The 19,429-nt window shown below is 40.2% G+C and overlaps 1 protein-coding gene across 6 annotated transcripts in view; it reads left to right on the plus strand.

Annotated features, from left to right (window-relative positions):
• The window catches only part of Nalcn (sodium leak channel, non-selective), a 298,301-nt gene that overhangs the window by 195,209 nt on the left and 83,663 nt on the right, over window positions 1-19,429 (plus strand). For 4 of the 6 annotated variants that reach the window (XM_048800656.1, XM_048800657.1, XM_048800659.1 and 1 more), the window contains exon 15: window positions 456-530. The exons of the other annotated variants lie outside the window; for them this stretch is intronic. In XM_048800656.1, the coding sequence (XP_048656613.1) occupies window positions 456-530 (75 nt within the window). The remainder of the gene's footprint in view (window positions 1-455; window positions 531-19,429) is intronic. 6 annotated transcript variants of the gene reach the window in all.

A 19,429-nucleotide genomic window follows, 5' to 3' on the forward strand; every position in this document is an offset into this window, starting at 1 on the left:
GGGATTATCTTCACGAGGTGAATTTTATAGATCCTTGGGACTGTCCTAACGATGGATGCAAGGCTGGGTGTTATTTCCAGCACTTCACTATTACAAACAACTCTCCTACACACACCTTTGCCAATCAAGCTTTCCACAGTACTTCAAATTACTTTCTCTGCATAGAGTCCCAGAGGTGTGACTATTGAATGAGAAAAGATTTTTAATTCTTTTAAAATTGTCTTCATAAAGAAGTTCAATGTCTTATATTGTTTATTTCAGCTAACATCTGCATTTCCTTTTATGTCTTTGTGACAAATGCCTTAAAATATCTATGTAATGATTCACAACTGCATGCTTATTTTTCACTGAATGAATTCTATATATGATGTATTTTAGGTAGATATTCTATATTATATAATATTTTGTTACTTTTGGCACGTGGGTTTTTTCATTGTTATTTAACCATTTTATAGATCCTCCTGAGTTTGTTTGTTGCTGTTATTTTGGACAACTTAGAACTTGATGAAGATCTAAAGAAGCTTAAACAAGTAAGTAATGGAGGGGGACTTTAAAATCTGCATTTGAAAAATAAGGGCAAAATGTGTGCTTGCAGTGATATTAAAAGTTTGAGCTTCAAAGCAAAAAATATTTGAATTTAATAAGTGAAGACAGTCTGAGTTGGAAAAATGTCCTTTTTAAGTTTAACTTTAATAACAACATGGGAGATTTCTATGACTTTATAAATATCTTAGGAATAATTTTAGATTATTACTTTTGAGTTAAAAAAATAAGATAGGTCTAGTTTAATAAGTTGGATTTGAAGACCATTCTCCCCCTGTCATTGAATGAATTGTCTGGAAATCAAATGCCACAGGGCCAGGTTGCCAGTTCTCCTAACTCTATGAAATACTTTTGATCATCATTCCATCATAAAATATGAAACATCAATTTATCTGACCTCTAGGCACTAAAAGAGAATTTGCTCTGCAAGCCCATAGGGATTGGAAGAAATTTAAAAGAATAAATGATCAGACATGTGTCCAGTTGTATACGAAAACAGACTGTGTCATGGCGGTGAGAGTTGTACCCCGTAAATGGACATGGGAATGTGTGGCAGTTATGTTACAAAGGCAGAAAGATGGTAGTGTGGCCAGCTATTCCCACAGTTTCTGTTACATGGAGCATAGGGGTCTCCGTGGTTAGCTGGTGAGAGAGTGGGCTCTCAGGAAGACTTTCTTGGGTCACCAACACGCAAGAATAGTTGAGATGTTAACAGCAGAAACACAGCTCTAAAACAATCCTGTTGGAATTATATGAAGGCCCTGTACATCCAGAATTTTCAGAAGTTGTCTATTTTTAACACAGCAGGGGAAAAAAAGTAAGCTTTTTTGGAAATATATCTAATGGTCACTTTAGGCATTTTATTATATTACTCTTACCTCCAAAACCACTGCTTTTAACCAAGGGTATCAATAAGGAATAATAATTTGATAGGAAGATTCCCATCATGAGCATACTGAACAAGGTCCTAAGTTCTTCCCTGTCCTGGAGCTATGCAGACACACTCATAGATGACGTCTCCAGATCTTTTCTCTTTGTAGCGGCAGTGATAGGCTCTTCAAATACGATTGGGAAGCTCTTGCATGCCATTGACACAAAAGCTTTATGTGGCTTCTAGTTGTGGAAAAATATGCAATGTGTCAGTACAAAATTGAAATTCATCAACCATATAATTTGACATGACCAATAAAAATCTTCAGCTGTAGAAATACTTCAGACCATGCTTTTCAAATCTGGTATTAGATATGGATTTTCCTATCTGCCATGTTTATTATGCAGAAAATTTGAAAGTCCCTGATATAATACATTAAAATATGTATTCTGTACATAAAATGAAAATATTCTGTTTTTTCTAACTGCTGTAACTGCCAGATTGAATGTGATATTAAATAACCATTGGCTGAGTAAAATGCTACATGATTCCAGCCCACATTAAAATAGGATTTCTGCTAGAAAGCCATAAAATAAAATTTTATGTAGCAGTTTTTTTTAATTTATGAAATCAAATCTCAGAGTATTTTGCACTGTTGGTTTTTTCGGTATTTTAAGTTATTTTGTACCCATATATGCATAGCCTCTTTAAATTTTTTACTTTTTGTTTTTGGCATTTATATATCCAACCGTTACTTTAGGCATTTCATTTTATTTTTATCTGACACCACGGGAAAAACTAACAAAAACTCAGGACCATAATTGGCATCTGAATTTCTTCCTCAACTATGAAGTTAAATAAACGTGTGGCTCTTCAATTTTACTATATATCATTAGTTATAGAAATGGCTTTTTATTTAGACGTTTGCTCTGTATTAGTGAAGTCTGTGCTTCTGGAAATTCTGTATGTCAGAACTGGTTATCCAATTGTGCTAGTCCACATTTTGGAGTGGTTTCTTTGAATAAGGAAAAATATTTGGGCACTGAAAACTCTAACCATAAAGCAGCAATTCCATTTCACTAGTACTTTTCACATTGCTCTTTATTCCTGATTAGATTGAGACTACAAATCTATTAAATTCTTCTACTGATCTCATACCCCAAAATCACTGAATTTCATACTTGGAGCTATTATTATTTTAAATATTATTATTCTAAACTAAAACATTCCTGGTTTGCTGTCTTCCATTTTGCATAAGAAATTTTTGTATTTTCTTTAGTGTTGACAATTGCGCCATTTTTATGTCTCTGTATTACCTTATTCTCAGTGATCTTGGCCTTTGAGGTAGAATAATTTTATGAATACACACACACACACACACACAGACAAGCATGTGTACCTGCAGTTTCACACTGTGTTCACAATCATACAGACACCTGATATTTACAGTCTTTTACAAGCTTCTTAAAAATCTCTAATCAAAATGTTGTGTGAAATGTTTGTTTATTAAATTTTCCATGTACACAGGTTCATCCCCCAAGATTTAAATGTATAGACTCTACTTTTACTATCCCAGATAGAGAAAGGAATGGAAGGATTGTAAGGGGGAAAAAATTTTTTATTTTCCTGATGTTTCAAGTGCCAGAAAATACTACATGTTCCAAATTCACTATATGCTAATTCAAATTTCAATTTTTAAAATCCTTTTTCTATTTTTACCAATCTATAGGTTCATATAGCTATGGTAATATTTGCTGTATCCTTTCTCAGTGCTAGGTGCTTATTATGTCCACTTACTGTTCAAAACAACCAGTCAATACAGGTATTATTATTTTATCCGTATTGCAGATGAGGAAGATAAGTCACAGATAAGTCACAGAGAAAGATAAGTTACAGAGAAATTGAACAATGTGTCCATGGTCACACAGCTAACAAATGACAGAGCTAGGATTTGAACCTAGGCAATTTGGACCAAAAGCCTAAGTTCATCATCTGTAAACTATGTTGAAGCAAGCTAAAGCCATATTATGAGTGATAGGTGCAGTGGGGGCACTTGCTGATAAAACTATTAATTTTTTAAATAAATAATGATGCTCTAGATGACAGTGTCATCATTATATTCACCAAGCAGCTATTGAGGTAAGGCCCAGTTCCCTGAGAAATGGTGGTGAATTAAACAGTGAAGACATTAAAACTCTCCAAAATAGTTCTTTGTTTCCCTTAAAAAATCAGATGCTCTAGTAAGAGGCATGGGGGTGGAGTGCTGATGAGAACTGTTCATGGTCAGGGCACCTTGTCCTTTATGACCTCGGAGCAGTGGCCCTTCTTGGACAGGTGCATGATATGCCAGCAGCAAGTCAGCATCGTGGTGAGACCTCCAGAGATCTTTATGAACGTGTGGGTTTTTTTAATCCATTGTGGTAAAAAACAGAAATTGATTCATAGATATTTTTCAAGAGGAATGGGGACCTGTGACAGTGATCTCTAAAATAGAGAGGCTGAAGAGGAAGACCCTCAAAGGCTGGAGAGATGGGGAGAAAGCAGCGTCCATGCTTGGGAGAGGCCATAGCACCCAGAAGCTGGACAAGATGGCAGAAAGTAAAACATAGAGGAAACGAGAATGCAGAAGAGAAGAAGTGAAGTTGGAAACCCTCAAGAGAGGACGCTCAGGGAGGTGTGTGAAGGACCCAGTGGTTAGGGCAGGCATGTGACCATGCGGAGCGGGGAATGCCAAAGGACCCGGTGCCTTCCTACTGGGGCTCCCGTGCTCTGCATGATCAACAGCAGGGACTGTCTCTTCCTTATGTGGACACGTGACGCCCTGTGTTTGTCCCACTATTTTCCTCTGTAGTCTCCTTCCACTTTAGACAGCAGGGTCCAGCCAGGGATGCTGGCCTCTCCGGGTCCACATGAGACGGTGTGGGGCTAGTGGGCCATTTTTAACACTTGAGAAAGTGTAAAGGGTGTTCTGCTCTTACCCAGTAGGAGACCACATGCTAACTACATGCCACGTCAGTACGTCCAGCTGGAAATCCACAAGTCCTAGGCAGCAGCACTGATTCCTTAATGCCAAAGCTCTGAAGTCTCCTCATAGAGGCTTTCTTGAAAAAACAAAACAAAGAGGCGGTAATGAACTTCTTATTGCTTACTCAAAGCATCTGGTGGAAAAGGTTCTATTGTTTTCTTTTTGATTTTTGAAGCTGGGTTTCAGAGGGGAAATAAAAGAGATCTTGAGACAAAGTTAGAGAGGCTCTCATGTAAAGTGCCCATTTCTATCATCCCTCTCCAAGGTATCACCAGTCAGTGTCATCGTGGTCACACCTGTGGCTTTTCATTTGTTACTCAGATAAATAGTGCTATTAAAAGTCACCCTAAATCAAAACTACTCTAAAATTTTATCGCACTTGAGCCCGAGTGGCAATCATCAAGAATACAAGCAACAATAAATGTTGGGGAGGATGTGGGGAGAAAGGCACACTCATACTTGCTGGTGGGACTGCAAATTGGTGCAACCACTATGCAAAGCAGTATGGAGATTCCTCAGAAAACTTGGAATGGAACCACCATTTAACCCAGCTATCCCACTCCTCAGTTTATACCTAAAGGACTTAAAATCAGCGTTCTACAGTGATGCAGCCACATTAATGTTTAGAGCAGCTCAACTCAGGACAGCTGAACTATGGAACCAAACTAGGTGTCTTTCAACAGATGAATGGATAAAGACAATGTGGTACATATACACAATGGAATATTACTCAGCCTCAAAGAACAAAATTATGGCATTTGCTGGTAAGTGGATGGAGGTGGAGAATATCATGCTAAGCAAAAGTAAGCCAATCCACAAAAACAAAGGCTGAATATTTTCTTTGATATGTGGATTGCTCATTCATAATAAGAGGGGTACCTAGGAAAGAATAGAGTTACTTTGGAATAGGAAGAGGGGAGTGAAGGGAGGGGAGGGTGTACGAGGGTAGGAAGAATAGAATGAATCAGACATTATTACCCTAGGTGCATATATGTCTACGCAATTGGTATGATTCTACATGATGTATAACCAGAAGAATGAGAAGTTATACTGCATTTACGTAAGATGTGTCAAAGTGCATTCTACTGTCATGTATAACTAATTAGAACAAATAAAAAACAATGATTGCCCTTATAAAACAGTGCAATAAAAAAGTAACCTCCATCATGCATCCATGCAAAATTTCTCTGTTGCTTCCTCTGTGTGTAGGATTTAAGACACAAGAGCTCCCTAGCATAATAGCACTCTTGTAGCTGCTATAATTTATGTGACCCCATATCTAATTAAGTAGAGACCATTTTTCTCTTTACAGCATCCCATGAATCCAAATCAGGACCTGAAAATAAATAAATAAATGCACAGCACACTCACATAGTTTTCTACATGAGATCAAAAAATTAACTAGAAATGAGATTATCTATCAATGTGTGATCTTGGTGAGTGCTGAGAACACAAATCAATTGGTATAGAAGCAAAAAAAACAAGAACAAAAACTTGTCCCAAAACTGTTCTCTGAACAGTTATGAAATGATAACCTTGAAGCTCAATGGTAAGGACTAACACTAGGAAATGAATAAATGTGGGTGGAGTTCTGCAAATTTAGAAAATGAAGAGAATTCTTTCGGCTCTAGTGATTTTTGCAAGTGCAGTGCGAGAAAGATTTAAAGGGTTTTCTTTAAAGCAGTATAAAATTCATTAAACTATAAGGAAAAACCCACAGAGAAGCCTCAGGGAAAGAATCATTGAAAACAGAAGTATAGATATTCTGTTTAGATTAAATTGAAAGCTGTGAAATTAAAAATTGCTTCCCCTGCTCTTGTCCAGTCTCATTTGAATCCTGGTTCAAGTGCAGTGAAGTCCCATCTTGATGGAGTCCACTGCAGGGTGGTGGGTACATTTTCACAGAAGCTTCTAGCTCTCATTAACTGGGACTTTTAAAAAAAAAAAAAATCTTATATTCTTTTTTTCTTTATTCCTTTCTTTTTACTCCTTTTCTTTTCCCCGTGGTACTGTGGTACAGGGCCTTGTGCATACTAGGCCAGTGTTCCACCACTGAGCTACATCCCCAGCCTTTTTTTATTTCTTTTTTTTTTAATATGAGCTCCAGGTTAATATTTTTTTTTCACCTTGAGTGAGGGTTGATGTTATGTGTCAGGTTGACTGGGGTAGGGGATGTCCACGTAGCTGGTGTATTTGGGGTGCATGTGTAAGGTTACTTCTGGAAGACATCAGAGTGTCAATTTAGGTGTGAGTTTAGCAAGGGTCCAAAGAGAAACCAAAGGTGGGCAAGGTGAGCCCCTGTCCCCCGGTTCCCCAAGCTGGTTCACTTGGCCTTATCATACCTAGGAGGGAACCTGCACCATCAGCTCTTTGACTCTCGGGCCATCAAGCTCTACCACTGGCGTTCTTGGGTCTCCGGCTTGAGGTGGAAACTCATGGGACTGCTCAGCCTCCATGATCCCATGGGCCATCACCTTAGAACCAATCAGTATCCACTGGAGTTCTGACTGATGTCTTCTTACACCCTGACACTTCCATTTTCATGTTTTGCCTCCTGCATTGAGAGCTCATTCCAGATGCAGGGCCACAGCAAGGAGATAGGCATGGTGCTGGAAATGCCACCCAGCACCCTGGCTGCCATCTCATAATCTGAGTGGAGCCATCCGTCTCCTCAGTGTTTTGACACCCTCCCAGGAATGAACTCAGCCTAATGTGGTGTAAAACTGAATGACATAACTGCTCTAATAATACAGGTAACTGCTGTGTGTAATGCTGTCAATTGAAAACTTCCTAGTGCAGGGCACTTCAGATTTAATCCTGAATATTCAAAACATGGAGACTGACATTCAGGGAAGTAAATTCATGCCCAAGTTCATGTAATTTCTAAGTGCCTGAGTTGGGATACCATGGACTATCTAAACCAGAATCCTTACCAGAAGACACTGTGCTCTGACAAGCAATTCTTCTGTTCATGATGAGAAGCATATCTAGAAGGTGGGCTGAATGAGATGCTTATCCAACTTATAGACCTGCATATTCTAGGAATCAAATTCATCATCAGAAGAGAGCTTAATGAAATCAGTATTGGATGAGGGATGGGGAGGAGGGTGGCATGATTCAAATCCTAATGGCATGGGCTAAGATCACCTGAGATATTCCTTATTGTCATCCCAGAGACTAAGTCTCCCTTCTGTAAGCCTGGGCTCTGGATATTCTTGACTATTTGCTACAGGTGTCATGTTGTGACAAGAGACATGTGATGACCAAGAAACTGTCTCTGTCCTCAAGTAACTTGTGAGATGGAGAGAAGGTAACAAACAGACACTTTCAGTGTAGTAGTGATCCCTATGAGGTGGTCTATGATGGCATCTAGAGCAGGTGAAGAGACTTGGGTGGTGCAGAGTTGGGGTGCAGAAAATGAGGAGTGAATGACAGCTAAGAAAGTGAGGGTCACTTTTTGCTCTCAGATCTGCATACTCTGCATTTTCTGACAGATCACTTAGTTCCTGACTGATTCTTAAATATCTTTTAGATACTATTAACACCATTTACTACAGTGCTACCCAATCTTTTTGCATTGTGGTATGAATAGATAATGGCATTTGTACAACACCCGAAGTCAACAGGGAGGAACCACCCCCTGGAGGCATCAGATATCTAGGATTCCTGCTGCTCGAGGAAGCACTCGACTGACCAGGAGGTAAAGGACCCGTACCCTGAAGAACCTATAATCCTTAGTAGCTGAGAGTTGGGAAACTCTGCATTTTACTAAAAGCCTTTTCGAAGCTACTGAACTCCACTTAAAGCTACTCTCAATCTTTCAGTTGGAGGTGACTCTTCATTTACATTTGACTGCCCATAAATTTCCATAATGTAGATCTCAAAAGATCATCTTATATTGCATTTGATATGCTATTTCTGAAATAGCTCCATCAAAAAAAAAAGTTCGACATTTTTAAATAATAAATTCTTATGTCACACTAAGACACGAACAGTAATATGATCAGTTTAAAGAAACAAAGTGGCTGAGAACTGTTTGGATCAAGGTCTAAGCTAGAAAGTCATGGCAAGGCTCAGAATAATAATAATAATTAATATCAATTATCAACATCAAGACAACACAATATCAACGTAGAAGTCAATCCACAAAGTGGAAACTGCCAACTGGGTTTCTCAGAGTCAAACAGGTAAAAGTCAGGGATGTAGGAAGTCAGATCAAAACAGGAGAGGTACCTGTAAGACTTGATGCCCTCCTGGTATGACCTGAATTGTGTCCCTCAGAAAAATATAATGAAGCTCCAACGCTCAGCACCTATAAATGTGACTTCATTGGAAATAAGGTCTTTACAGATGTAATGCAGTTAGAATCAGGCTATGAGAATGGGCCCAATCCAGTGTGGCTGGCATCCTTATAAGAAGAGGAGAAGGAACACAGACAGACTTACAGGGAGAGCAGTTTGTGATGGGGACAGAGTTTGGAGCGATGTGTCTACATGGAACCCCGTGAGTTGATGAGGTCCCCAGAAGCTCTCCCTTGGAACACCCTGTGGGATCTCACCCTGCTAGGATCTTGACCTTAAGACGTCTAGTCCCCAAAATAGTGAGACAATAGGCTTCTGCCATTCTATCCACCAGGTTCTGGTACTTTGTAGCAGCAGCCTCAGGAAACTAGCGCACTCTGGAGCCTCCTTCTCTGGCCTCCACAAGCAGCGACCCCCTTCTGAAGCCGAGAAGTGGCACAGCTGAGGCCATGAACACCTGGAGTAAAGGAGGCTCTCAGAATTCCAGGCAACCAGGAGAAGCTTTCCCAGCACCTGGAGGAACTTCCTTCTGCTGTGAATCAAACTAATCCCCAAATTTCATGAATCTGAAAGTTTCTTGGAAGAAGGGTTTCTATCAACCCTTCCAAAATTTCATGGTTTTAAGTTATTTAAATCTCCTCCATTGACAAGCATTAAAACTGTACACCTGAGACTCTCTCTTCAGCTTCACATGGGTGACTTGTTGGTTGTATCATCATTTAATTGAGCTGGTTCAAAAGTATTTTAATGTAATTTTTCACAGTGCTCTGCAAGATAAACCTTCAGATTTTAAAGAGTGGAGTTTGGAGGGAAAACATGCCCAATCCTGGGGAGAAGATCCCACTCACTTCACCTCGATGTGAGCCACTCCTTAGCACTGAGGATGCTCCTCTGCTTACTTCCTTTAATCAAGAGAACATAACTTTTGAAAACAATGAGCTTACTGCACTGAACCACTTAAAATAGCAAGGCTGATAGTGAAGAGTCCCCGAAAGCACCTTTCTGTTTCCCAACTCCTGCCACAGGCAATGGGAGACTAGATTGTTCTGGCAATAAGTAAAAGAGTGTGACCACTGATTTTCAGATTCATGCAGTGTCTGACAGCTGTTGAATCAAAGAACACTTTCATAGCTGTTAGAACTTGTTGGAATAAGACTTACCTGTTTAGACCTCGACACCAGACATGAGTGCCGGAGATGTCACCGCCCACAGTCCTTGTGGACTTAGCTTTCACACAGCTTCTCCAGTTCTTTCTTCTGAAATACTTTCAATTCTTCCCAAAGCATTTTAACCATCTGCTTGTTCATTTATTCATCAAATATTTGAGTCCTTGCTAAGTACAAGACACCGGAACAGGCACAGGGGAAGTAATAGTACATAAAATGCTCTCAAGCCTAGTTTGAATCAGGTTGAGTATCCCTTATCTAAAATGCTTGGGATGAGAAGTGTTCTGGATTTTGGAACATTTATAGTCTTTAGTGGTTGAACAGGACTGATCTGCTCAACCAGTATCTGGTGTGTCTTGTTTGACTGGATAAGTTAGGTTCCCCATTCTTCTGTATTGTCTTATATGATTGTTTTCTACCATTTTAAGGATTTAAATTGAGACACCATCACCACCACCACCACTAGGTTCTTATCAGGTCCTTTCCAGATCTCATTCTCATCTGGAGAAGTCTGGTCTCATTTGGTCTCACTGGGCTGCATCTAGCTACACTCACTGTGCCCAGATCTGTTATTTACGGCCAGTGTCTGTTGTGTCGCTGGTGTTCGTGCTGTACGGGTTTTTTGATTTACTTATTTCTAACCTTTCCCCTGTTCCCTACTGGGAACCTGCTCACAGCTGCCCGCCCACGCACTCAGCCCCCAGCATAGGCAACTTGAAGGTATCACCACTAGGGGGCGACATCCAAGCCACACAAAAGCTGGACCAAGGATGTCCCTGACTTGTGTCGTGGGCTCTGGCACCAGGGCTACTGCCCCTGAGTCCAGTGTAAGACGTGGCCTCTCAGGGTAAGAAGATTTTTTGTCAACTCAGGTGATTTTACCATAATGAAATCCTGGGCACATTAATAAATGATGTCACACCACATCATTTCTTATTTGTGTGTGGATAAATTGAAAGCGTAAGTCAGGAAAGCCATGCATCCATTCCAATCCACTTAGATCATCGGCTCTTAAAATTCATCATGTCCTGTGATTTTTTGCTGTAAAGTTATAGGAAAGTGATCATATCACGTGGCCTCAGTGTAGGTTTGAATGGGTCATTTCATCTTACTTTGGATTTGTGGCTGAAAGCTTAGAGCTAAGCCCTTCACCTTCTCAGGTGAGCCAACCGCAGCTGGGTCCAGACTCTGTCTTCCAGAGGTGACTGTTAGGACCTGTCCTCTATTCCCCGTCATCTGCCTGCTGGCCCCTCCCTTGTGGATACAGTGGATACAGGAGTGAAGGTGTGCATGGGCATCAGGAGTACAGTGTGACATAGATCAGTCATCCTTTTCCCAGGGCCAGGGGGAGGGGAAGGCTTCAAGGCTGTCACTCATCCACATAGGGGGCTCCCCTGTCTGGATTTTGAGCTGGAGGGCCAACAGAACTACCTGGTGCAGCCACTGGATAGGGCAAGGGGAGATGACTGTTGAAAGACACTGGCATCTTCCCTCTGAAAAATGGTGGGGTAGGGGCAGGGTGAACATGCCCACATGTGGCCTAGAGATTTCTGAAGGTAACAGGCCAGTCTTTGTACATGTGGCAGTAGGTTACAGGACTGTCTAGAAGTGCCGCAGTCTGGCTGGGCACAATGAGACCCCAGCTCCTCCTAGTTCTGTGCCATGTCATCAGTTGCAGAGGGGATTTCAGTGGCTCCCATACTAGAGGGAGGCAGGGAAGCCAGAGGCCTGTAGGCCAGGCCAGCTCAAGAGAGGGGTCTAGGAAGAGAGGGGTCTAGGTAGAGTAGACTCCCTTTCTGTTAGGAGACTGTAGACTGTAGAAGGCTGAAGCAAAACTCTGTTTACAAACTACATGTTTCCCATCAGCAAAGTTCACAAGCTTTGAACAGGTCTAGATCCAGACCAAACCAGACAGGACCACTGTGAGATGTGGCTAGCTTCCTAGGTTGATCCCTTCTTGCCCTACACCTCACCCTGGCCTGCACTCTGGAGGAGCAGATGCCAAAGAAGGAGATGAGGCACAATGAAAGAGGGGACCATGTTCCTCCCCAGGACACCACCACAAGTCCCACTGGTAGTTTAGCATGGTGGGAGGTGAGGAGTGTTTGGATCAGATATGAGACCAGGCTGCACCGATTTGTAATAACCAAGATAGTTCCAAAAGTTGCCAACCAGTCTTTTTTACTTTATTCGTAGTTCAGCTTTCCCATAAGGAAGATCAGTGATTTCCTGTGGACCTTTCCTTGTTCATGCAATGCGCTTGCTCAGGACTAGAGCAGGGGAAATCGCTGCACCCCAGCATTCTAGCACACAGCCAGGGCTCTGCTGAACATTCTGCACTCTGGCATTAACAAAGGAGCCATTTACATATTTCTAAGAAGAAATATGTAAATTTTCATAGTGCATCTAATAAGCCCTTTTATCAAAGTATGCAGAATTTAACACTCTACAGTCGACCACAAGCATATTAAGTAATGAACTTGGAAATGCAAGAATTTTGCCTGAAAAGGAAATACTTATGGGAACAGATTATTGTGGGCTTCAAACCCCAATCAAAGACTCCCATCCAAAATATGTCTTCTTTACATTTAATTTAAAGTGCTGTATTTATTTTTTGGGAATACCATTACTGACACAACTTCATGTGTACTCTAAAGTGAGACAAATAAAGAAATTTATAGTGGCCAGGCATGATAGCACATGCCTATAATCCCAGCTAGTCAGGAGGCTGAGGCAGGAGCATCTCTTGAGGCCAGCCTCAGCAACTTAGCAAGACCCTATCTCACAGTAAAAAATAAAAAGGGCTGGGCAGAGGTGTTTAGCTCAGAGGTAAACACCTCTAGGTTCAATCCCAGTTTAAAAAAAAGAAGAAGAAGAAGAAGAAGAAGGAAAAATAAACAAAGGAAAGAACTTTTACTAATAGAAAATAAGAGCCAGATTTCACACTATCAGAAGTTACAGATAACTGGGAAAATGCCAGAAAAGCCCTGTGATACTGGATTGGATAGAATATGCTACGTACGTGCACGCATAAAGTAGTAGTATATTACGTACATGGTAGTACAAAATAACATACATGTATGATTCTCACTTCTTTGTGGTTATGTAGGAAACACACATACATGTAGGTAAGTGTACGGAAACTAAATGCAGATGTGTGGTTCAGCTCCATAGGTACATGGCTGGCCCTATGTGTCGGGCAGGCCTAGGTGCAGTAATACAGTAGTTTCCCTTTTCTGAAGTTTCTCTTTCTTTGGTTTCAGTTACCCAAAGTCAACTGCAGTCTGAAAATATCAAATGCAAAATCCCAGAAACAAATACATCATCCATTTGAAATCATGTGCTGCTCTGTGTTGAAGTCTTGCCCATCTCCTGTGTCTCCTGTCCACCCGTCCTGTTGTACCTGGGACGTCATCCCTTTCAGATGGACTGTCAGGTGTCCCAGGGCTTGTATTCAGCTCATCCTTAATATTTACATAATGGCTGTAAAGCACAAGAGCAGTGAGACCAGCAATTCAGATATGCCAAAGAGAAGCCGTAGGGTGTCCTCTAAGTGGAGAAGTGGAAATTCAGAGAGGGCAAGACCATGTTTCTCTAACTTTCATTACACTACATCGTTATGATTTTTCTATTGCATTACTAGTTATTGTTACTCATCCCTTACTGTACCTAATTAATACATTAAAATTTTATCATGGATATGTGCATATAGGGAAAAAAACAGTCTGTATCGGGTTTGGTACTATCTGTGGTTTTAGAAATCCATGGGAGTCTTGAAACACAGCTCCCATGACTGAAGGGAGATTGGGTATGAATAACCATGGAAAAAAACTAGCACTAAGCTTCTGGTCTCAGCATTTTGTAGTACCAGAAAGTAAGAAGGAGCAGAAGAAGAGACGGGGGAGGGGAGGAAAAGGGGGAGGGAGAGAGAATATAATACCTCTAAGGTAGAGGAGTCAACTGAAAGAGCCCCTGGTGCCCACAGCAGGATCACTTTGGGCAATAAAATAACTAATAGTACTAGCTTATAACCTAAAAAATGAAATAAACAGCCACAAATCCGTTTATGTAAATGCATGATTGGAAAAAAATGAATAGAAGAGACAACTCTTTTTTCAAAGAATAGTTCCCAATAACAAAATTGAAGTGACAGAACACCGTGCGAATACCACAGATAGAGTCACTGCAGGCGGGATCTACTAATGAATGCTAAAATTAGTGCACGCAACTTTAAGGAGAAATAAAATATTGACGTGGCCTCTAAGTATCCCCTCCAAATGAATGCTTAAATGATTACAGCAGTTTTAACAAGTGTCTGTAAATTCTTTGATATTCCTCTCTCCAAAGGCATAAAGCTTAACTGGCCTCTCCCTAATATCAGCTGGGATTCATACTGGCTCTTAACTAATTAAGGAAGAAAGGGAAATTGCTATAATCTTATAGTGAAGGAAATCTGACAGATGACTCCTTGCTCAGGTGACTGTAGTTAGCATCACCAACAATTGGCATGTTGATGTCATATATGCTTTGATATGGTGGAAAAGGCTTATTATTCCAAAGTGTTCTTCCAGAAAGTTCCATAACTTCAATGTGGTCATGAGAAAGATCCAGGCAACACCAAATTGAGGGATACTCTACATACTATCTGACTGGTGCTTCTCAAAACCCAGTGGTTTTGAAAACATGGTCACTACATGGTCATTTTTTAAAAATGGTCATTCAAACAAGGGAAGTCTGAGTTGCTGTTAGCAGCCAAGGGGAACATAGGCAATGTGGCATGTGGTGTCCTGGTTGGAGTCCTGGAACAGAAAAAAAAGCATGCATGGAAAAACTTAGGGATTCCAAACAAGTTCCATGCTACAGTTCAAAGTATTAGACCGAGGTAAATTTCTTAGTTTTGATAAATGGTCTGTGGTTATGTAAGATACTAACATAAGAAGAACAGGCTGGGTCAAGGGCATATAGGAACTCTCTGTACTTTTTGAAATTCTTATGTAAGTTTAATATTGCTTGAAAATAAAATGGGGTTTTTAATGGAAGAATAATTTTTATGATAAACTCTAATAACACAATATATAAATTGGCTTTGTTGCCTGGTTCAAAAATGCATACATCTATGAAGTTTGTTTTCATAATTATGTGCTACTGACTTGGTAGTTAATTATGCTCTTTGATCTTAAAAAGTTGGGAGCACAAACCTCTCTGGGAGCCAAACACTTTGTAGGATCGTATTTCTAATAGAAAATTCAATGTGACTTGCCATTTCCCTTCTGTCATCTTTACCAGTAATACAACTCATCCAACATCGGAAGGACTGCTTTTGCTGGTTAAAACTGCTAATTCTACATTGTAAAGAACCTCAGGAAAGATTGACAGAGTGATGGCAGATGACACAGTGGCTCACTTCAGCTGGTTTATGGGTCATCATCTGTGTTGCCTTCTGTGTTCTTTATTGGTGCTGGGGATTGAACCCAGGGGCCCTTAATCACTGAACCACATCCCCAGCCCTTTTTCATTTTTTTATTTGGAGACAGGGTCTCACTATATTGCTTAGGGTCTCACTAAATTGCTGAGGCTGGCTTTGAACTTACCGTCCTCCTGACTCAGCCTCCTGAGTCACTGGGATACAGGTGCGCACCAGCTACCCAGTACCTTCTCTGTTCTTCTACTCATTATCATTGTGTTATCACTGTCAATGTGTTGAAACATGATATGTGGGACCAAAGAGTTGCAAGGAGTCCTGCCCTTGATTAAAAATTTGCCATCGAGTTAGGGAAAGACGCGTGCCATTAGAAATTTAGAATGGAAAGCCCTGAGAGAAAAAGCAAGGTGCACAGCGAAAGTAATTCAGATGAGAGTCAGGTCCTGGAAGGTGTGTCAGAAATGATGAATCAACTTTTGTTAGGAAAGTGGGAGAAACTGTTTCAAATAAAAGTAATAGCAAGCATAAGATTGCAGGAGTAAAAGTACATTTATTATTTGCAAAGCTTGTTTTGATGAGGCAGTATGAAACAATTTGTAGAAACTCAAGCTCAGGAATCAAAATGTTTGTGGTCAAATCCCAGTCCTGCCACATCTAGCTGCAAGACTTTAGGCAGCTGACTTAAGCTCCTTGGACTTGAGTTTCCTCATCTACAACAGGACATAGCGTGGTGCTGTGCTTGGATCTTACATCGGAAAACTATTTTGTAAGTCTAGTAATATTAGCAATGCAAAGTGTGGAGCCCAGGGCCAGCATGCACACGTACTATTCAACTGCCAATTGTTCTGATAAAACATTCCTAGAGGAGGCGATTTGGGAAGGATATAAAAAGCTAAACGGGTTTAAACGAAAGTGTGTCACAAGCAAGATAACAGTACAGTCCTGTGAAGGACCTGAGAGGGAGACAGTCTATAAGGTCAGAGCATAGGGGTGAGGCATTGGAGGCACTCAGAAAATTAGCCTTTCCTCCACATGTTATTGAAAGTCCTTGAATTAATTTAAGAACCAGGGAAAATGATGGTACTTCTTTTATCTTTTGGTCTTCTGAAGGATGGATTAAAGCCGGTTAGAAGGGTTCACACAGGTTTTGAATCTCTGAAACAAAACCTGTGTGACCAAGTGGCCCCTGCAGTTAGCAACATGGGAGATACTGTTGCCTCAGGCCCCAGAGACCAGAGAGGGCGGAAGACGAGCAGGTAGCAATGTAGATGGCAGCAGACATCTCTTGGTAGAAGTAAGTTGGACAAGGAAGGAGAAAAGATCCGGAGAAATGTTTTCCTCTATTTTCATTTTCATTTTTACCATCAAGCGTCTTGAGAAAATAACCCGATCATCGTAGTGAAAGGGAAGAAAGGGAGCAGAGGGGGAGGTGGTGGGTCCAGACTAGGGGGAGAGGGCCACAGAGCAGCTACTCCACGTGCTCAGGTGAAGTCCTGCTGCTGCAGAGCTGGCCTTACTGTGGCCCAGTGATAGCTTTAATTGATACAGCACATTTCCGTGGAGTAATTCAAGTCACAGGCAATATGCTCTCTCGCTTATAAATCTGGCCTTTATACATAAGAGTAAAAATCCTCATTTGTCATTTGAGAACACTGAAATCCAAAGTGCTTAAGAGACTATAAAGCCTAAACAAAACTTAAATCCAAGTGGTCTTATTTTACTGTTTTTCCTTAGATTATGCTTTTGCCTGTGTTTTCTAAATCAGAAAAGACAATGGTGTAAGTGGGCGCGTGCATACACACACACACACACACACACACACATACATACACACCCTGAATTGCTTTTGATATGGGCTTTTCCCCTATTACTGAATATTCATCTCATAACATGAACCAAGTAGCTAGTCTTCATGAAGCTCTGGTATAATTGCATCTGAAGTGGAACAAAAAAAATGCATTTTTTATCATAATGAGCATATTTCTATGACTCAGTAAAATCCCAAATGGAAACAACTGTCTCAGTTGAATAACGCAAGAGAGAGATGTAATGTAAAATAGAGGTGTTTGGGATCTAGAAGAAATGTACAAAAGCAATCTTTAGTCATCATTACTATCTCTAAAAAATAATTCATTCCATTAATGGGATTTTAAAAAATAATAAAATGTATCCATTCAATATAATTAGGCATTCTGGTTTTAATAGGCTGTTTCCTCATACCAGTGGTCGGAGTTGCCTGCTAGCTTAGTGTTGCTGCTGATGGTATTTACATTGTTGCCCAGAGTAACCTTCTGAAGGACATTGAAAGCTGGAAAGGTCTTACATTCAGTGTTCAGAGCATGGGCGAAGGCATTCCGTGCACTTTTTGAGGGGTGTCATGAGGTAGTGTCATTGCAGCACCCTTCCTAAACTCTCTGCTGGGCTTCCAGGCAGCCAGCACAGCTCTGCAGCTTGTCCCCAGCACCCAGCTCCCCTCCCTACTCACAGGGCCCGGCTACATGGAGAAGTAACAGATCCATGGAGAGATGTACAAAAGAAAGCACCCTGAGCGGTCCATCAGCTAATGTTCTAAAATGACTTTGAACATTTTGGGGTGCCAGCTGTCATACAAAATGTAGCTGCTATGACCCAGAGGCCAACCAAGAAATGAGCCTTCCAATTACATCCATGGCTTTAGTAGATGCGCCAAAATAATTAAAACCCCAGCTTGACCTTGGGAGGACTAGATTTATTAAAGATTTTTGTACAAGGGGGGATAATTAACTAAAAAAATTAGCTAAAAATATTATTTTTTAAAGGAGACATTTTTGAAAGTGTACAGCATTGCTGTCTTAATATGCGATTGTGAGAGCTAACTACCCTGTGCCTTCAGCAAAAAAATAAATAAATAAAAAGTCTTCCCCTTTAAAAAACTACTTATTAGATTTAACAGGCTAGTGAGGATATTCTTTATTTTTTATACCAAGAGTTTATAATAACACAGGAATATTATTAAAAACCACCGTTTAATCATTTCTCCAGATTACCCATCTGTTTTAACCCAGAAGCCATGTAATTTGGATTGTAAAATCACATAAAGAAATTGCTTTCAAAAAACTCCTTTGAAAAACAATAGTCTATGTTTCAGGAAGACTCTATATTCTGAATTGCTATGTCATGAATAGGTCCAGAAAAACCAGCAGACACCATTGTGTAAAGAAGTAAAGAAAATTCAGCCTTAATTTACTCAACAAATAACAAAAAAAAAAAAAAAAGGAGAAAGAAGCTCATTTTCCCTGATGGAACATCATCTTTCATATCCTGAAGCCAAAAACTGCTCTTCACTTATGTCCACCCACACACATATCTATTCACATTTCTCCAACTAGCGTGGACTTGATTTGAAAAGGGAAATCTTTCACAAGATGTTTTTTATATTGTTGTCTTTTAGGAATTCACACGAAAACAATTATATTAATGTTTTTTAATGTAATCCTTCAATTCGGTTTTTGTTGCAGCATTGAGAAAGGAAGTGAAAGTGAATAATGTTTGAATATCCTAACAGAGAAAGCACAGGCTGAAATGGGGAAGATTTAAGCGACGAGGCAGAACAGGGTGTGTGTCATGCACAGCAATTACTCCCGACTCTCTTGAGAAGTATAGGAAAGCAAACGGCTTTCAGGCATGTGGTGTGCAATGATATCTCCACAAGACAGATGCTGAGCCATACAACAGCACTGAGCTTAGACGATTTATATTTTTTTTAAAGTTCAAGGTTTGAAATTTATTTCTTTGATTGTAATTTTTTTTAATGTGCCTTTTTTTCTAACCATGTGAGTCTGTTACAAAGCTGTCATCTGATCTATAGGGTACCATCAGACCCCCTGCTCAGTTGAAGCCACTATAAACTTCTCCTTTTGTACTTTTCTTTAATTCATTTTTTTCAACATAAAGATTTAAATCTTAGCATTCTATGTGTTGAATTCCTTTCCTTCAGGAATCATGTTCTTTGAATTTTTTAATGGATATTTACAATTATAATTATGTTAAAAGGTCTACTTGTGGTGGGAGAATATAATGATCTTAGATTTGTATCCAGTTCTGATATTGGTATTATCTGCT

This window comes from Marmota marmota, unplaced genomic scaffold (assembly GCF_001458135.2).
Source record: "Marmota marmota marmota unplaced genomic scaffold, marMar, whole genome shotgun sequence".
Classification (NCBI taxonomy): Eukaryota; Metazoa; Chordata; class Mammalia; order Rodentia; family Sciuridae; genus Marmota; species Marmota marmota.